The 20,933-nt window shown below is 44.4% G+C and overlaps 1 protein-coding gene across 3 annotated transcripts in view; it reads right to left on the reverse strand.

Moving 5' to 3' along the window:
* The window catches only part of LOC144668050 (formin-like protein 1), a 280,427-nt gene that overhangs the window by 171,927 nt on the left and 87,567 nt on the right, over positions 1 to 20,933 (reverse strand). For all 3 annotated transcript variants that reach the window (XM_078529803.1, XM_078529804.1, XM_078529802.1), the window contains exon 2: positions 5,450 to 5,533. In XM_078529803.1, coding sequence (XP_078385929.1) covers positions 5,450 to 5,533 — 84 coding nt within the window. The remainder of the gene's footprint in view (positions 1 to 5,449; positions 5,534 to 20,933) is intronic.

Raw genomic sequence — 20,933 nt, forward strand, 5'->3', positions numbered from 1 at the left:
AGGTTAAGTGAGTGGGCAAAACCTTTGCAGACGGAGTATAATGTGGGAACATGTGAACTTGTCCACTTTGGTAGGAACAATAGAAAGGCAGCATATTATCTAAATGGAGAGAGACTGCAGAACTCTGAGGTACAGAGGGATATGACTCTCCTGGTACGTGAATCACACAAAATTAGTATGCGGGTACAGCAAGTGATTAGGAAGGTAAATGGAATGTTGTTGTTTATTTGCAAGAGGAATGGAGTATAAAAGCGGGGATGTTTTTCTGAGTTGCACAGGGTATTGGTGAGACCACATCTGGAGCACCGTGTACAGTTTTGGTCTCCTTATTTAAGAAAGGATATAAATGTGTTAAAAGCAGTTTGGAGAGGGTTCACTCCACTGATCCCTGGGATGGGAGGCTATCTTATGAGGAAAGGTTGGACAGGCTGGCCCTGTATCCATTGGGGTTTAGAAGAATGAGAGGTGATTTTATTGAAACACATAAGATCCTGAGGGGAATTGACAGGGTGGATGCTGAAAGGATGTTTCCCCTTGTGGGAGACAGACTAGAACGAGGGGACACAATTTAAAAATAAGGGGTCTCCCATTTAAGATGGAAATGAGGAGAAATTTTTTCTCACAGAGGGTCGTGAGTCTTTGGAACTCTCTCCCCTGGAGAGGGGTGGAGGCAGGGTCATTGAAACATTTTAAGGCAAAGATAGATAGATTCTTGACTAACAAGGGAGTCAAAGTTATCAGTGATAGGTGGAAAGTGGAGTTGAGGCCACAATCACATCAGTCATGATCTTATTAAATGGCGGAGCAGGCTTGAGGGGCTGAATGGCCTTCTCCTACTCCTAAATCGCATTTTCATTTATTCGTACGTTTTGTCACTACCTGATGGCGAGAGAAGGGTCAGCTGCAATACCTGCCGCAGTTGAGCTCTTTTCAGATACCCTCTGCCTTGGCCCACACTTTGAGAAAGGCTTCCTGGGCAAGGATACTGGAAAACCGCTATGGGGCAGAATTTTTCCCTTGTCGGGCGGGTGCCGCCTGACCCGAATGGGAGAAAAATAGTGCGCGATGATGTCGGGTGAGCGTCCTGACGTCATCGCGCACTCGCGTGGTATTTCGGTCGGCGGGCGCGCGCGAGGGTTGGCAGCGCGCCTGCCAACAATTTAAGAGGGCTGTTAAACCCATTAATTAATTAATTAGAGTTTCTCTTTGCCCATCCAGCCTTATGGTTGGCGGGCGGGCAAAAAGGCCAAGCGGCCTTTGGATTTTTGAGGAAACCTCAACCATGGGCAGGTAAGGTTTCCGATGTTAATTCCAAATAAAGTAAACATTTTTAGAGCTCATTTTCAACACATCCCTGCTCATGTGTCAGGGTCACATGAGGGGACATGTTTTCCTTTTTTTTTGAAAACTTTATTTTTAATGTGAAAAATCTTCGGCTCCCTGAGGCAGCCTTGTGCCTTCAAGGAGCTTTCACTGAGCGCACACACGCGTGTGCACTGATTTCTGCACCCGCCGCACCCCCCCCCCCCCACCCCCTCCACAACCCCCACCACCCGGACAGTCTGAGGTTAGCAGCGCATGTTTCAGGCTGAAATCGCAGTCAGGGCCCAATCGCGGGTGGCGGTCCGTTGCGCGGCTGCTCCCGGGCCCGCCTGCCCTCCGCGTCCACCTGCCCAGGTAAAATTTCTGCCTGTGGAATTGCACCCGAGGATAACTCACACCCTCTTCAGGAAAGTGGGGCAGGAAAATCCCCATATTAAATGCAGCTCTTCCAAACCGCTGGCAATGTGTTTCTATTTCAGGAGCGTAGAGAACTGGCTCAATTCGAGAAAACTCTACTGCTCTCTCCCTGATATTCTTGTGCATCTTCACAATGGTCCCAGCTATGCTAATCAACTCACCATGTGGAGAATCACAGACATAATTCCGAATTCCAACTAATTTGTTGATTGAGCCGACCTTTGAATAAATTCTGTTTGCTATAGATGGGTATGAACATGTGAATTAACATTTGCATTTTCAAATATTAGTCAAGCAGCTACTAAAGCCCACAGAGCTGCAGCTGAATAGCAATAATGATCTGATTTTCAAAACAGTGTGATGAGGAGAATATATTAGTTCCACCAGTGGGCTCGATGGAATTCTGCAGATGGCAAATGCATAAAAGCACCTACTGATTTTCCTTTGCAAAAAAGCAGAGTGTATTAAAAAAATGTTATTAAAGAATAATAAAATTTGCTTTTGACATGATTTTGGAGGAGGAAATGTGACTCATCCAAGGCCCTGATTTCATGATTCAATCTTTATTATTAACCTTAGTTGGTTTGATTCAATGGTTCTGTATTTCGAATTTCCAGAAGTATTTTCAGGCACAGTTCAATATTAATGTTTTAGCTCCAATTTTCAAATCTTGTGTTCTAGTTGGTTTCCTATGCTTTTCCTGAAGGTGTTGACATCTTGTTGAGGTATGGTCCCACAGGTTCTAGTTGTGCTCCGACCCAACTGGCCATTATTGACCTGAAGACCTTGTTGGTAGGATACACCACAGAGGAGCATGCATTGTGTTCACACCCTTGGACCTTCTGTAGATGTCACTGGGCAATGATCAGGGGTGGAGCTGCAGTTGATTTCCCACTCCCTAAACCTGAGGCCAACTTTCATGTTCCTATTGTAGCATGGACTGCGATCAGCAAACAGCACACACCCCAGGGATTACTTTTTCAGATCCGTATGTCTCAGCTACACCTTTCGAGGAGGGCAAACTTAAGTGCAGCTAAAGCACTACGGAGCAACGTGTTTCTAAAGAGAGGAAAATGAAGCATATAAAAGCACTTGTAAAGGGGCAATTAGGGAAACAGCCATAATCAAGAGTCCTGAATGCTGCCTCTTAGCAATGAGGATAAAGTTGAGATTTCTGATGGAACCAATGATATAGAAAGGTTTGGAGTCACAGTTCTGGAAAATAAGTTTCTAGACTTATAGAACACTTCAGAGTAATACACTCAGCATTACTCCCAGTGCCATGCAGCACTCATGTGCAGCATATATAGGACAGGATAATACAAGCTTAGAGATAAACAGTGTTGCTCAGATTTCAGAAGGGTTGAATGTGGAGTGCTCTGGGAGTCAATGTTCTGTTCTCCCTCTGATTTGTATTTGGGTTTAGGGAGCAGAACATTGAAATTTGCTGGCAAAGCAAACAAGAGGTTTAGCAAAAGGAGGTCTGCTCAAGGCTTCTAAAGGACAAAAACAAAAGCAAAATGCTGCAGATGCTGGAAATCTGAAATAAGTACAAATAATGCCGGAAAAGGCAGCATCTGTGGAAAGGAACAGAGTTAATGGCTTGAGTAAAATGGGGGCGGGTGGCGCCGCTCCAGGCTGGCCCATTCCGCAGCCCCAACATGCTGCAGGTGGGCTGAACAAGGGCCAGGTGGGGCTTCGGCCCTTCACTGGGGAGGAAGCCCCGCCTCCTGGAGCTGCTGGCCAATCAGATTGGTTGGCAGCTCCATCAGTCCCAGCAGCGCCCAAGACTGCATTAGTGGCAGCTGCCGGGACTGCAAGCAGAGGCGTAAGAAGGGCCCAGGGATCCATGGAACCGGCAAGTACGGGATCTTGGGCAGGGACGGGAGGAGAGGTGCTGGGGCGGGGGGGGGGGAGGGTGCAGGGGGTTGGGGTTTAAGACTGCAGGGGCCTAGGAAGAAAGGGGGAGGTCGACGTTAAAGTGGCCATCCCCAGAATCGCAAAGGGTATGCCCCGAAGATCGAACCCCCCACCCCCACCCCCAGTTCCTTCCCACCCTTTGAAGGTTGCATTTAAAAAATCAGGCTGCCCACCCCTGTCCAGCTGCCCATGATTAGATTTAAGGTAAGGGGCAGGAGGTTTAGAGAGGATTTCAGGAAATATTTTTTCACCCAGAGGGTGTTTGGAATCTGGAACACGCTGCCTGAGGGCGTGGTAGAGGCTGGAACCCTCACAACATTGGAATAGATAGGTGCCTGATGGTGGCATGGCCACAATGGGCCGAAGGGCCTGTTTGCTGTATGACTCTATGACAAACATTTTATGATGTGGGCAGCATATTATCAGGATCAATTGGCTTGGTAGCAAGGCCAATTGACCCTTGATTAGCGATTTGAATATGATGGGTGGGCTGCCAATTTCGGCATCTATCCACTCCCATATTATGGAGGTGAGCTCGGGGGTGGGTGGTCCCACCCCCTGCCGAAAACACACCTGGTGGGGGTACGTAAAATGCAGCCCAATGTTTCAGGTTGAGTGACCTTCCAAGGATGTGGATGTATAGAACATAAGAACAGGAGAAGACCATTCAGGTCCTTGAGCCTTCTGTATCATTCAATCAGACCATGGCTGAACTGTACATCCTCTCTATTTAGCCTCTGCTCCATATCCCACATTACCCTAACCCAGCTAAAATTTATTGATCTCAGTCTTGGAAGCTTCAATTGTCCCAGCAGCCACTGCTTTTTGAGGAATACCCAGGGGTTCAATGGTATATTTCCCTGAAAATGCAGATGCAGATGAAAAAAACCTTAAAATGCCAACAGTTTTATAAATTGGCGGCATAAAGTAAAAGAGCAAAGAGGGTAATAAATTTCTACCAACCAATGGTTTGGCCAGTTAGAGTACTGTGTGCACCCCTTTTACACAAAGCACGTTGGAAAACACAGCATAAATTCACCAGGATAACATCAAAGATAAGAAAAGACGAGAGAGCAGAAAAGGATCAGAGAAGGTTTAATAGCGGTTTAAAAAATACCTCATGAGGGGTTCAGATAGGGTGAATCAAAAAAGACAATTTTTCTGTTTGAGAAATTGTTTACAAATTGCCTTGTGACAGTGAGGAGAAAATTCAGGAGAAAGGATTTTAGATGGAAAGTTAGTCGAGCATAGAATGCTTTTCCATAGGGAATAGTTGAGGCAGATAGCAGTGTATCTTATAAGGAAAGAGTTTATGAACAGTTGAAGCAGAAGAAGATATAGAGCTGTGGGAAGATGGCAGAGCAGTGGGATTGGTTTCAGATTAGCAAAGTTACATTGGCATGGTGGGCTGAATGACCACATTCATGCTTTAAACGTCGATGGTTCTATAAACCTCAATGGAGAAAACTACTTGCTCCTTTAGTAAATAAAGTGAATCAGCGACGCTGGATTCTTAGACAGCTTTAAAAATTTGACAACAAAAATTTTAAATGAGATTTTGAAGAGTTGGAGATTTGTGGAAGTGGCAAAGAAAAGACAACCTTTTAAACCTATCTAAATAGAGACCAAATTTTAAACCGTTGGATGCAGCTAAATTTTATTTTTCAATTACTGTCTATCCAAAAGTTGCCCAGGCCATATTTACAAAATTTAATTACTGCTCAGTTGATGTAGTAAGAGACTGTAGATAGACAAATGAAATCTGAGCGCTGAAAAATATTCTAGTTACCTGATCGCAGATAAGTTCCCATTTCTTCTCGTTGTCGTACTGGCTCAGCAACTTCACCTTGTCCGGAGGCAGGTTCATACAGTTCTATAGAGAAAGAGGAGATGGGAAATGTTACAATCATCATTCAGACACTCATGGAAGAAGAGAGCTTTCTATTCAGAACTGCAACACTATAATATGATAGCGGAATAAATACAGGCACTGACTATACAATCTTTGCAATGTCCATAGGTGCTCTCTATACACGCAACAGAAGAGTTAACATCTACAGATAATTTGTAGGGTTTTAGTAGCTGAGGAATGTGATATCTGCAGATATTCTGTACCTGGAAGCACAAGCAATGTGTCCTCTTGACCTACTCCTGCTCCTCTTTCTCATGTTTACATCATTTTAGATGATATTGCAAGCATTGTGAATCTCTGGAGGGTTGTGTAGATCTTTGGATACTGAGGGGATTAAGGGACACTGGGTCAGTGGAGGAAGGTGTAATTGAGAATTGAGGTAAATGAACCATGATCCTTTTGAATAGTGGAGTAGCCTTGAGAGGCCAAATGACCTTTTCCTGCTCGTATTTCTTATGTTATGAATATATCATTTTAAAGTGAGTTATTACTATCTGGCTAAAATTTCACAGGCTTCGCCGTTTATAATTTCCTAACACAGGAGTGTCCAAACTGCAGTCTGAGGCCCACAAACAGCTAATCCAACCCACAGAGCCCAGCCAACTAGTTCCTAGTTATGCTTAAATTTCTTTTTCACTGGTTTATTTAGTTTGAATTTTGAAAGCCTGAAGTTTTAGGAAAACCTGTTCTTACAATTGTTCGATAAATCTCAAATCAGAACACCAAGATCAGGTCAGTATCAACAACTTGAGATGTACACAGGAGTTTCATTTTTATATGTGAAAGTATGCAAGCATAAAGGCAGCAGCTCATCACTGAGTGCAGCTAGTCACAGAGTGTGAACTTGGGAATTAGGTGAGTGAGGGAATTTTAAGTGTTTAATTTAAGGTTAATTCTTTCTAAAATCTAGTCCAGGTTGCATTTAGAATTTAACTACAACTTACTGTTAACATTAGGTTTCTTTCAATCAAACAGTCATTAGAAAGCTCCCTACAGGTGAGGAAGCTGCAGTTAATTATTGAGGTAGCAGAATTTCAGCCAATATAAATAGAGGTGGTCATGCTAAGCGTGCAAAGCAAGCAAGCATGAAGACAGCAGCTCATCACTGAGTGCGGCTAGTCCCAGAATGTGAACTTGGCTGAGTAAGGGAATTCAGTGCAGTGGAGGAGGATGGGAGCAGGTAAGTTATTGGTTGGTGAGTATTTTGCTTATTTATCTTTCAAAACTTGGGTGATTTATTAGTAATTGTAATGTTTTATTAGTATTAGTAAGGTTTACGAGCAGTAGTAGAGCTCATTGGGAATAGAAGGGTTTATTAGTTATAAATTAATTAAGAAAATAATAAATCAATTAAGACATAATAAAGATGGCAAGGCAGGTAATGTGTTGTGATTGCAGAATGTGAGTTTCCCAGTCACCAGTGTGATCCAGGGCAAATGCATCTGTAGTAAGTATCAGCAGCTTGAAGAGTTTTGGCTCAGAGTCATTGAGCTGGAGGCCAAACTGTAAACACTGCAAAGCACCTTAGGGGACAACACCACTAACTCTCACAAACACCCTCACATCTCCATCAGACTCATATCCTCTGGAGCTCATGTCTTCATCCCGCCCATGACTCCGCTCACCACACAAACATTCCACGCAGTGCCGTGCATCTTCTCACATCCTGCTCAAACAGAAAAACATCTGTTTTTGTGCAGTAGAAGCTGGCTCACAACAGCAGGGAGAGGTCCCAGACCAGGGGTGGAGTGGCCAACATTAGGGCTCTCACTCACTTTGAGGAGTGTGCCATCGCGCTGGCTGGTGAGGACGTGGACCGTTCCTGTGGCGATGGTGAGGTCAGCGGCAAACACCCACATGAGGGTCCTGCACCACATCATCCCTCTCTCAATGCAACTGAGAGTGCTCCCTCTCCTGCTTTTGACTCTGCTGCCAGGCACTAATTATCTCTATTTTGGTTCACAGGGAGCTCTGCCAAGCGACTGACACCCTCAGCCAGCCAGTCCCTCAGCTCTGTCCAGGTCCTCACCTCCGCCCAAGAGGATACCTCCTCCATTGAAGAGCTGGAAATAAGCAGCCTGGAAGACCCATCACAGCGCTTACCCACACCCTGCACCAGCGCAGAGACACACACCTTGGTGGGACCTAGATCTAGAGCAGGCTCAGGTTCACAATCTGCTGTTCACCACACGGACACATGTCCGCAGCAGGAGGATGCAGGTTTGGCTGAGCCCCCTGCCACTCAGATCACTGCTGGGGAAGAGGCATCTGTGACATCTGAGTCAGATGACGACCCTCTGTATTCAACCTTTGAACTCATCGTGGAGAGTCGGCTGAAGGCGGGGGAACATCACGCAGCGCTGTTGGATGCCCTCAACAGAGTGGGTCGTGAGTCGGAGGAGTGCGTCTGCCTGCTCTCTGATGAAGTGGTGCCCGCATGTGTGCATTTGGAGGTCTCCATGGGAGGGATGGCGGACGCCACGGAGGCCCCGGTCCAGCAGAATGCGGAGATACGCGCAGACCTGCAATCCATCACGGTAGCAATGAGTGAGTTCCTGCAGTGGCAACGCGAGAGGAAAATGGAGCACTTTGACGTCCCTCTAGGTGCTTCTTGCCCTCAAGGAATCAGGTCAGGGCCCAATGCCAATGGGGCCAGAAATTTCCGGCCAAAAAGTTTTTACAAGCACTTAGATAGGAAAAGAGTAACTAAAGCTCGTGTTGATTCTCTCGTGAGTGAGTCAGGGAAATTGATAATGGAAAACAAGGAAATGGCGGGGCCACTGGACAGATATTTTGTGCCTATCCACCTCTGCCTTAAAAATATTCAAAGACTCTGCTTCCACCACCTTTTCAGGAAGAGAGTTCCAAAGACTCATGACCTTCTGAGTGAAAACATTTCGCCTCATCTCTGTTTTAAATGGGTGACCCCTTATTTTTAAACAGTAACCCTAGTCCTAGATTCTCCCACAAGAGGAAACACGCTCTCCGCATCCACCTTGTCAAGACCCCTCAGGATCTCATATGTTTCAATCAAGTCACCTCTTACTTTTCTAAACAAGCCTCGTCTGTCCAACCTTTCCTCATAAGACAACCTACCCATTCCAGGTATTAGTCTGGTAAGCTTTCTCTGAACTGCTTCCAACGCATTTACATCCTTCCTTAAATAAGTTGACCCATACTGTACACAGTACTCAAGATGTGGTCTCACTAGTGCCCTGTACAACTGAAGCATAACCTCCCTACTTTTGTATTCAATTCCCCTCGCAATAAATGATAACATTCTATTAGCTTTCCTAATTACTTGCTGTATTTGCATACTAGCCTTTTGTGATTTGGGTGAAGGGACTGAATGTAATTTGTCAATGACACTATGATAGGTAGGAAGGTAAGTTGTCAAGCGGAGGTAGAGAGTCTGCAAAGGATACAGACAGGTTAAGCGAGTGGGCAAAAATTTGGCAGATGGAGTACACCGTGGGCAAATGTGAACTTGTTCACTTTGGCAGGAAAAATGGAAAAGCGGTATGCTACTTAAATGGAGAGAGATTGCAGAACTCGGTGGTACAGAGGCATCTAGGTGTCCTGATACATGAGTGGCAATGTTAGTATGCAGGTACAGCAAATGATTCAGAAGGCAAATGGAATGTTGGTGTTTATTGCAAGGGGAATGGAATATAAAAGTAGGGACATTTTACTGCAGCTGTACAGGGCATTGGTGAGACCACATCTGGAGTACTGTGTGCAGTTTTGATTTCCTTATTTGAGAAAGGACATAGAAGCAGTACAGAGAAATATCACTCAACTCATTCCTGGGATGGAGGACTTACCCTATGAAGGAAGGTTAAACAGGTTGTGCCTACACCCATTGGAATTTAGAAGAATGAGGTGATCTTATTAAAACAAATAAGTTACTGAGGAACTTAGGGTAGATACTGGGAGGAAGCTTCCACTTGTGGGAGAGACTAGAACTAGGGGATGCAGTTTAAGAATAAGAAGTCTCCCTTTTAAGACTGAAATGAGGAGATTTTTTTTTCTCTCAGAGGGTCGTTGGTGTGTGGAATTCTCTTTCTCAGACAGTATTGGAGGCTGTGCATTCCATCCACCCCTAATAACCTTTCACCCCCTTGCTTACCAAGAATCTAGCCACCTCTGCCTTAAAAACGTTCAACGACTCTGTTTCCACCACCTTTTCAGGAAGAGAGTTCCAAAGATTCATGACCCTCTGAGTGAAAACATTTCGCCTTATCTCTGTTTTAAATGGGCGACCCCTTATTTTTATTTAAGGCAGAGTTAGACAGATTTTTGATAGATAAGGGAGTTAAGGGTTACGGGAAGCAGGAAAGTGAAGTTGAGACCACAAGGTGATCAGGCTCGAAGGCTGAATGGTTCCTGTTGTTATAATGTGCCTTTAAGGGATAGCAGCATGCCATCACTAGTAGAAAATGATGCCTTGTGCTCTGGTCACAGGACAAAGTGAAACTGAAGCTGGATCACTTTCCTCCTAATGATGGTAGACTGCTATCCCTTAAAGACATATTACAACACCCGTGTTCCGATGAGGTCCTGTGGTATATACCCAAACAGCTCACAGAGCCAAAAGGCTTGGTTGGATCTGTACTAACTTTGGTTGAGATGAATTGCAATGAAAACAAAATCTCCAATGACTCAGCACGAAGATATATTATAATCAGTAATGAGACCCATCTAGATAGTGCAAAGAGATTACCGAGTACTCAGCACCTCACTCTGACATCGATAGTCATAACAGTCTCATCCTGTTTGTTGCCAAACAACAGGACTTCCTAATAAAGCAATGTCAATTGTTAATTTCTGAGATATAGTTAAGGCAGCCTATTTTTTTTACAAAGCTTCTTTTCAAATTGCTTTTGCTAATTAGTGCTTTCTTCACCCCTGAGACTGTTTGAAAATTCTTCAATGAAAACAATCTTAAAACTACATCTCATCAGCAGTGAGGCCTATTCTGGGCCCAGAAAATGAAGGGCTACCAAATAAGTGTCTGTTCAGCCAGGTTTCATTCCCCCCAAAAAAAAGTCTCCCCAGTCTAGCAGTCTCATTCATGAAGTCAAAGGATGGAGTCCAGAGAAGGAAGAAGATTGCAATGTTGAGAAAAGCAGGGAGGGATCTTTGTGAGTGGACCTGGTAGCTAAGCCTCACTAGGAAATGCCTATTCATTGAGTACCAAAAGCTAGAAAGCACACACAAAAATGGGATAATTGATCATTGAATAACAATTTTTGCAAATAAATGCTCACTAAAACGAGGGACGAGCGTGATGCAAAATGACACCAACGATGCAGGTTCAGTCCCTGTACTGGCTGGTATTTCATAGTGGCCTGACTCCTTGCCTTGCCCCATGCTTGCCGAGTGGTTCCCCCCAAGCTACAGATAACCAATTGTCTCTATCTAATGGAAGAGTTGTCTGTGGTCCTTTGTGGACTATTGCAAATATTATTACTGAAATGAGAGAAGTCAGTGCCTGAACATTGAGCCTTACAGTATATTAGTGTTGTGTGCTGTGGCACGCTAGCGTTTTTTTATCCATTCTTCGGGTATGGATGTTCCTGGCAAAGTTGATCTTTATTGCTCATCTCTAGTCGCCCTGAAAAAGTGCTGGTGGCCCTTCTTCTTCAACTCCTCAAATTATTCTTTGATAAAATTGAGCAAGTTGTTAGGCTGCTCTGAGTAGTTAAGTGTCAACCATGTTGGTGTGAGACTGGGGTCACATATAGACTGGACCGAGTAAGGATGACTGGTTTCCTCCCATAGAGAACCAAGTGGATGTTTATGAAAATCCAACAGCTTAATGGTTACTTTTATAGTTACCAGTGTTTCTTTAAAAAAACGTCAAGGTATTTCAGTAACATTTGAGTTACTTGGCTCTGTCTATCCAAGTCTCCTATCCTACAGCTCTTTAACACATGGCATGGACATAGCTGTTTGCACAATATTAATGTCAGTGCTTAGGCACCATCTGCTCTGGATAATTTACAAAGACAAATCAGCGTAAGTCTTTAAACATTAGGAATAGGACCATATGGCCGCTCAAGCCTGCTCCGCCATTTGATACGTTCAAAGCTGATCTTCTGCTTCCTCTTGACTTTCCCACTCATTTTCCATATCCCTTGATTCCCTGAGAGATCAAAAATCTATCAATGTCAGACTTGAATGTACTCAACAATGGAGCATCCACAACCCTCTTGGGTAGTGAATCCCAAAGATTCACAATCCTCTGAGTGAAGAAATTTCTCCTAGTCTCAGTCTTAAACGATCAACCCCTTATGAGGCTGTGTCCCTTGTTCTGGATTCTCCAGCCAGGGGAAAACCTTTCAGTATCTACCCTGTCAAGCCCCTAGTATGTTTCAATTATATCACCTTTCAATTTTCAATGGTCCAGGGAGTATCAGCCCAATATACTCAGCCTCTCATCGTGGAACAATCCTCTCATCCCAGGAATCGATTAAGTGAAATTTGGCAGTACCAGCTCCTGTGAAGTATATCGATCCTTAGTTATGGAGCCAAATGTTGTAATGTGCCTTTAAGTGACAGCAGCATGCCATCCCGAGAAGGGAAGAGTATCATGTGATCCAGTCTCAGTTCCACTTTGGCCTGTGAGCAGAGCACAGCACGCACAGCTCTGCTGCTGATGTCTTCAAGCTTTCTATCCATGTACATATGTTCTCATGTGCCTAGTCTAAATAAACGAACCCACAATGTGTTTACCCAATCCCTTATGGGTGATTGATGCTTTTATATCATTATTACATCACGACATGGTGTTCAGCAGTGGTCAGGCAGCATGGCAGCATGATTAAATACAGGTACGACATGGTGAACTGTCTTAGATTACGCTCCATGGCATGAGATGACCCTCAACGTTTTGGTCAGACTGCAACGAGCAGACGGCTCCCTCGCGGTGCGATTACAGCCAATAGTCTGTCAGTTCCATTAGTGGGAGAGCGAGTTGAGAGGATCAGCGCCGGGTTAGCTCAGTTGGGAAAGGTGAGTGGCCAGGGTGTGGCCAGTTGGTTCGCGAGTGAGGGACAGTCAAACAAAACAAAATAAAACTGTCATACAATCAGGCCAGGGAAGGTTGCAATTATAATAGGTGGCTTTAGGAGCTGCTGAACAATAAATTGAATAAAACAAGGAGGAAGGTCAAGGGGGTATTGTCAAAATGTCCACAAAATTCCCCAGTTTGAATTGGGATGCAGCTGACCTCTTTTCTGAATTCAAAATGTTTAAACTGCGTACAGTGCTATGGTTTCTTGATTCAGGTGTGCCTGAACCAGACAGGTAAGCCACAAAAATTTGCCTAGCAATTGGCAATGAAGGTCTACACAGGCTGAACATGTCAGCATTAACAGAAGAAAAGTGAAAAGATCTACAAAAGATATGGAGTACATTGGTGGACCGGTTCAGAATGAGGTTCAATTTCCGTATTCTCTGACACCCTCCTGGAGTGCAAGTACAATCAATCCTCCTAGGTGTCACAGATGTTCTACATCATGGGGACTAAAGGCCCAGTGATTGTAGGTCTATCAACTTGCTGTGACCTCACACTAGTCACAATCCATGGAATTATTTAAACATCACAAGGCAGATCAACCTCAGAAACTACTCCTATCACCTCAGTTCACAACATAACATCGAAATATGCAGAACGTTTCAACAAAGTTGGCAGTTTCATGGGATTTACAAAGTTACCCTTGCAGGAGAATGCAAGTACGTCAATTGATCTGGTACATTTCGCGCAATCCAAATGCCATCAGCTACAAGTAGAAATGGCAAAAGATTCCACACTACAGAAACTGTGGAAAACCATCATCGAAGGATGGCCCAATTCAATACTGCTTCTCCATGAACATGTAAGACCATTTTGGCCTTACTGGGACAAGCTAGGAATCTCCAAGGGAGTCATTTTTAAAGGCAGGCAGGTCATCATACCAGAATCTTTGTGACCTGATATTCTTCAACAACATCATCACTCACACATGGGCATAGATCGGATGAGAAGACTCACTAGAGGGACAGTCTATTGACCGGGTATGAACAATGACATTGAAGTCATTGTCAAGAAGTACGAGGCATATTATATGCCAAGTCAGCACAAAGAGCCATTGATTCCACATGAGGTTCCTACACATCCTTGGTCCAAAGTTGCATCCCACCTCTTTCACGTCCATGTTCACTATTATCGTCGAATACTTTACCAAGTACCTAATTGTTCGACAATTGAATAATGCATCAGGCACAACTGTTGCACACATTCTAAGTATTGTTTTCAATGTGTTTGGTGTGCCCAGAGAGATTGTTATGGATAACAGTCCACAATTTATTGGTGAACCATTTCAGGCTATGTGTGAGAAGTGGAATATCTATCACACTACTTCTCCACATTACCCTAGACCTAACGACCTAGCTGAATGAACAATTTGAATGGTGAAATCCCTAATTCTCAAATGTAGACAGAGCAAGCAAGATTTACACATTGCATTGTTACATCTGAGAGCAACACCTTTAAGTACAACTATTCAATCAGTGGCAGAGTTCAAGTTTGGCAGACCAGTGTGTACCAATTTACCTACACTTACCCATTCTACTCTCTCAGAAACTAGGGAGCAACTTTTAAACCAACAGGAGAAGATGACCAATGTGCACGATCAAAATGCAGGTACAGAACTGGCAAGTTTACAGTTGGGACAACAAGTTTGCAGCCAGGATCCCACAGAAGGTACGCGGCAACCAGTCAAAGTGAAAAAGATTTGTTTGGAACCAAGGTCCTATGAAGTCATTAAGCTCAAAGGCGTAACTGAGGACAAGTCAGATCCATTCTAGCTCCTCAACCACCATACAGTCCTATTGCATCGAGAACTAGATTCCAAATGCAACCAGGAACAACATCCAAGAATGGTGATCACACAGATCACTGTGAGCAACTAAAGGAACCTCCAGACAAGGTTACCATTAAAGATCAGTGTGTACCAGCAGATTACCTCTATGCTTTAGAGACTCATAGATTCCTCAGTTCCATATACGCATGTAATGGCAACTAAACATGAACAGGTATTGTAAATAGTTATACTTCTTTGGAAGGGGATAAAGTATCTATAAAAAGAAAGGGGGATGTTGTAATATATCTTTAAGGGATAGCAGTATGCCATCCCAGAAGGGAAGTGTGTCATGTGATCCAGCCTCAGCTTCATTTTGGTCTGTGGGCAGAACACAGCAAATACAGCTCTGCTGCTGATGTCTTCAAGCTTTCTAACCATGTATAAATGTTCTTATGTGCCTAGTCTAAATAAATGAACCTGCAACATGTTTACCCAATCCCTCATAAGTGATTAGTGCTTTTATATCATTATAACAACACAACAAACTAAACTGCACATAATACTCCAAGTGTGTCTCACCAAGGCCCTGTACAAATGTAGCAAGCCTTCCTTCTTCTTGCACCCCTTGCAATAAAGGCCAACATGTCATTAGCCTTCCTAATTGCTTGTAGTGCTTACATGCTAACTTTCTGTGGTCCTTGTATGAGTACACCCCAGTCTCTTTGAACATCAACATTTAGAAGTTTTCATGCCTTTTAAACAATATTCAACTTTTCTATTCCTACGACCAAAGTGAATAGCCTTGCATTTAGGGAGGTAGTGATGCAGTGGGATTGTCACCAGGCTAGTAATCCAGAGACCCAGGGTAATGCTCTGGGGACCTGGGTTCAAATCACACCTTAGCAGATGGTGGAATTTGACTTTAATGAAAAAAAAATCTGGAATTAAAAGTCTAATGATGACCATGAAACCATTGTCATAAAAACCCATCTGGTTCACTCATGTCCTTTAGGGAAGGAAATCTGCTGGCAATCCCTGGTCTGGCCTACATGTGACACCAGACCCACAGCAATGTGGTTGGCTCTTAAATTCCCTCCGAAATGGCCCAGCAAGCGACTCAATTCTCAAGGGCAATTAAGGATGGGCAATAAATGCTGGCCAAACCAGCGATGCCCCCATCCCATGAACTAATTTTAAAAACTCCACACATTACACTCCACCTGCCAACTGTTGGATACAGTAGGATTCTCTGTACCATTAAAGGGAACAACTCAACAAAATGCCCTGAACTTTAGGAACTTCAATGTTATTTTCATTTAACTAGTTAATCAGCAGTGTCAGGCACTGGGTGCCCTTTGAGGAGAATGGGCTTTATTGGGGAGTTTTTCCTTGCATCTCATTCATTGGGCTTGTGTAGTTCAGCATTCCAAAATCCTGCGAACTGCTAGAATTTCAATGTGTACCAGCAGAGCAACTTAACGCAAAAAGGTCAAATAACAGTGGTAGCATGGGTTCAAAGGTCGACTTGAGCGGTAACCACTTGTCCTTTCATTCGTAATTGGGTGCCTCAGTCCTCATTCAGGGTGAAGGGGCAGACTACCTCCTCCTCCTCCTCCTCCTGCCCACCTTACCACTCTCAAGTCCACAGTAGCAGTTTCCAGTTATACTGTTGCACTAGTTATTCTGATTTACAGTGACGGAATTTTCTGGAAAGAGTTATACAAGGCAGTAAAACAGAAGCTAGCTAAGTAAAAGAAACGAAAATGTTGTACTGTCTGTAACAGCAGCGCTGAAAACTGGCATAGCACAATTCTAACCTTGAAGTGTTTGCTGTGGCTTAGGGATTGCACTCTCCCCTGAGTTAGAAAGTTGTAAATTTAAGTCCCATTTAAGCGACTTGAGGACATCATCCAAGATGACACTCCTGTCCTGTGAGGGAGTGCTGCATTGCCAACACTGCCGTTTCTCAGATGAAAAGTGAATCTGAGGTCCTGTTTGCTGCTTGTGTGCATATAAAGGATCCCATGTCACTATTTGAAGAATGACAGAGACTGTTCTACCTGGTTTCATGGCCAACGTTTATCTCTCTCAACAAACACCACCAAAAGCAGATTATCTGGCAATTTATTTTGTTGCTATTTGTGGGAACTTGCTGAGCATAAATTGGACGCTGCATTTCCGACTTTACTGTAGTGACTTTTGTTTTTGCGTACTGTGCTCCATGGGCTGTAAAGTACTCTTGGATATCCTGAAGTCATGAAAGGCACCATATTAATGGAAGCTCTTTCCTCTCTGCTCCTCCATGTTCTGTTTTATTTATGAGAAGCACTTCCCTTGGCCTCATTCTGCAAGTGAACACCTTGCAGGGGGTGACTGAAACAATGTAGAGACTGCTGGCTGTTTCTGAACCTGGATCTCCCTGTGGGAAATACTGAACAGGAGGAAAAAGAGGATTGTGGGAACCCCTATCTGCCTCCCTCTGTCTCCCCTCACAAATACAAGGTACAAATGGACTGAAGTGGTTCAAGAAGACAGCTCACCATCACCTTCTCAAGGGCAGTTAGGGATGGGCAATAAATGCTGGCCTAGCCAGTGATGCCTACATCCCATGAATGAATTTTAAAAAGTCAACAATAGGGATGACACCGTCTGCCATTTCACAAACACAACGTTTTTTTTAAAAAATCAACTCCAGATCCTTTCAAGACTGAATTTATTCCCTCAATTTAAAAATAGCATCCAGTAGGAACGGAGTTGGCTCTGGCTCTTTGTCCATTGGTGCTTTGCACATTACAAATATTTCCTTTCATTAAATGCTAAATACAGATATCCTGTAAATTGTAAATGTACTCCAAGGGCCAACTAATATGAAAACAATACAAAAAGAGGCCCGCTTTCTAACTGGCAGAGGCGAGGGTCGACCACTTCTCAGTAAATGTAACAATTCTCCGCAGATTATAAATTGTTTGATTCATTATTCATTTAAATACTTCTATGATGCTTATTAGGTAGCATTGAATACACATTCAAATGAACCACACGTGACTGGGCATAAAAGGGAAAAATCTGAAACCATCATATGAACAGCAGTGCAAGATAAAGAAAACCATCTCTTGAAAGAATGAACCAGACAGTCAAGGAGCAGGAAAAAGGTCATTAACCACGTAAGACCAGCCAGAGGGGGAAATCAGTGAAGGGCTAGACAGTGGGGGATTCAGTGAGGGACTGGGTAGCAGGGGATACAGTGAGGGGCTGGGTAGTGGAGGATAAGAGTGAGGGACTGGATAGTGGGGTATATAGTGAGGGACTGGATAGCTGGGGATACAGTGAGGGACTGGATAGCTGGGGATACAGTGAGGGACTGGATAGTGGGGGATACAGTGAGGGACTGGATAGTGGGGGATACAGTGAGGGACTGGATAGCTGGGGATACAGTGAGGGACTGGATAGCTGGGGATACAGTGAGGGACTGGATAGTGGGGGATACAGTGAGGGACTGGATAGTGGGGAATACAGTGAGGGACTGGATAGCTGGGGATACAGTGAGGGACTGGATAGTGGGGGATACAGTGAGGGACTGGATAGTGGGGGATACAGTGAGGGACTGGATAGCTGGGGGATACAGTGAGGGACTGGATAGTGGGGGATACAGTGAGGGACTGGATAGTGGGGGATACAGTGAGGGACTGGGTAGCGGGAGATACAGTGAGGGACTGGATAGTGGGGGATACAGTGAGGGACTGGGTAGCAGGGGATACAGTGAGGAATTGGGTAGCAGGGGATACAGTGAGGAACTGGGTAGCGGGAGATACAGTGAGGGACTGGGTAGCGGGGGATACAGTGAGGAACTGGGTAGCGGGGGATACAGTGAGGGACTGGATAGTGGGGGATACATGTGAGGGACTGGATAGTGGGGGATACAGTGAGGGACTGGATAGTGGGGGATACAGTGAGGGACTGGGCAGAGGAAGATAGTGAGTGACTGGACAGAGGGGGTTACAGTAAAGGAGACTGGGTAGAGAGGGATATAGTGAGGAACAGGCCAGAGGAAAAGGAGTTGGGATTGTGAAGTGGAAGAATGTGTGGGAGCGGAGCAAGCAACAAAAGAAACAGTGAATGGAATAAATAACCTGCATGTATAAAGCAAATTTCATGTCCTCGGGGCATCCCAAAGCTCTGTACAATTAATTAATTACTTTTTGAAGTGTAGTCACTTTTGTAATATAGAAAATGCAGCAGCCAATTTGCACACAGCAAGGTGCCACATACAGCAAGGGGATAGTAAATGACCGGAGAATCTGCTTGAGTGGCCTTTGTTGAGGGCTAAATATTGGCCGAGAGACCAGAACTTCCTCACTCTTCTTCAAAAAGTGTCATGGTATCCTTCACGTCTACTTGAAAGGGCGGAAGGAGCCTCGGTTTAATGTCTCATCCAAAAGATGGCACCACTGACAGTGCAGCACACCCTCAGTATTGAAAATCTCTTCAGAAAAATTCCAAAGAAGAATTTACCTGATGTCAATATTAAGAGGACAAAATCAAAGCCTTTATCATTGTTTTACGTGAGAAGGTTCAGTGAAGCACTGTGCAGCATCTCCTTTTTATGATCCCAGGAAAAAGTATGATTAACAGCGCTACTAGACAGTGACTAAAACTGTGAGAGATGTCTTTATAAGCAAATGTTCCTTCTTTTTTTGTTGTTGCGGCCTATTTGGTTAAGTGCCCAGGCCTTTAAATTCTTTTGTGTGTCTGCATCTGGGGTGACTCAAAGGAGCCGACTTGTGCTCGGTCTACGCAGGGACTTCTGGGTAGTGCACGGCTGCAATGTCTAGAGAGAACGTTACTTACAAATCGGAATAAATTGATCATTATTGGGTAATTATCATGTAAAAATGTGCCCATGTGAGCAAAGCTGTCCGCGTGGCTCAGCTGGTAGCACTCTCACCTGAAGGTCACCAGGTTACGGGTTCAACATATTGTTGGCTGACGCTAACTGCAGCATGCTCAGCAGGTCATAACCGTGCACTTCAGCTATTAATGTTCTTGATTACTAACCCAGAAACCACAGTAATAATGGTGAAAAATAACTTGATTAATAGGCAGCCTATGAGAAGGCATCCGTTGTCTTAGTCCAAGGCACAATTAGCAATTGAACTCTCAACCTAGTGCAGTACAATTTACTTCATAGAGCGTCTGGCATCTCATTCTACAAATTCAGACCTCTCTAACTCCTCTGTTTCAGGTCTGGGCTAACCTACTCAGGCACTTGCTGATCGCGAGTAGACTGTCAGTGCAGACTGAATACACAGTGAGCACAAAGAGACTGGCAGGGCCGTTTAGGCCAACTTCACTGTCTGTTCTTCCTCTCTTAACGGCCCTCATGGTTTGTTCTCTTTGGTTCTGCTCATGGAGCATCGGGTTTCTCAGCACTTCTCTATAGTTCGGGTGCCTGAACGCACAGTGACCTTCCCTGCAGTGTCTCACAAGGCTGGATTCATGCCTCTGATGATTCTGTGTACTCATTTCACCCCCTGCTCTCCTCTTTTTCTCTCTCCCTCTCTCTCTGCTTGCACATTTTGACCTTCACCTTAAACCCCTTACACTCCCTCACTTAGTTATTATCTGGTGTTCTCCGGCCTCTGCTGCGCCCACAGTTCAACTCTTATAGTTCTTCTAGCCATTCCAAACCTTCCCCACATACTTCCTTTCTCAGCCTCACCTTAACCACTGCACCTCAGGATACATTGGCCTTGGAGAGGAAGCAGCCTAGAATCATCCAAATGGTACTGGAGCTCAGAGGGCAGGCCACACAAACTTGGCTTGAACCTCCTTTCATAGATAAGATCGAGGGGTGGTCCAAACAAGCTGTTTAAATATAAAAACGATAGGGCAGACCAAAGGGAAGCTATTTCCTCTGCTGGGGGTAATCCAGGATAAGGGGGGCATCATTTTAAAATGAGACCTAAGGCATTCCAGGGTGAAATCAGGAAGTATTTTTTCACAGAAAGGGATGGGTGAACTCGGGAACTCTCTTCTTGTAGTTTTTGGGTCAGATGGAACTGTCAAGTCTGAGATTAAAACAAAAAGCTAAAAGCTACTGCGGATGCTGGAAATCCAAAACAAAACAAAAACAGAATTACCTGGAAAAACTCAGCAAGTCTGGCAGCATCGGCGGAGAAGAAATCAGTCAACGTTTCGAGCCTCCATGGCCCTTCGGCAGAACTGCAGTTCTGCCGAAGGGCCATGGAGGCTCGAAACGTTGACTGATTTCTTCTCCGCCGATGCTGCCAAGTCTGAGATTGGTAGGTTTTATTTTTTGTTAGGCAAGGGTATCAAAGGATGTGAAACAAAGGTGGGGGCTTGCGTTAGAAGTCCAGATAAACCATGATCTATATGATTGTCTGAACACATTCGAGGGGATGATTGGCTTAAATCCGTTCTTATATGTACCTAACAGCTGAAGCTGCAACTTCTTTGCACCTTCACAGTTCGTCCCAATGACTCTACCTACC

Source organism: Cetorhinus maximus, chromosome 25 (assembly GCF_964194155.1).
Source record: "Cetorhinus maximus chromosome 25, sCetMax3.hap1.1, whole genome shotgun sequence".
NCBI lineage: Eukaryota > Metazoa > Chordata > Chondrichthyes > Lamniformes > Cetorhinidae > Cetorhinus > Cetorhinus maximus.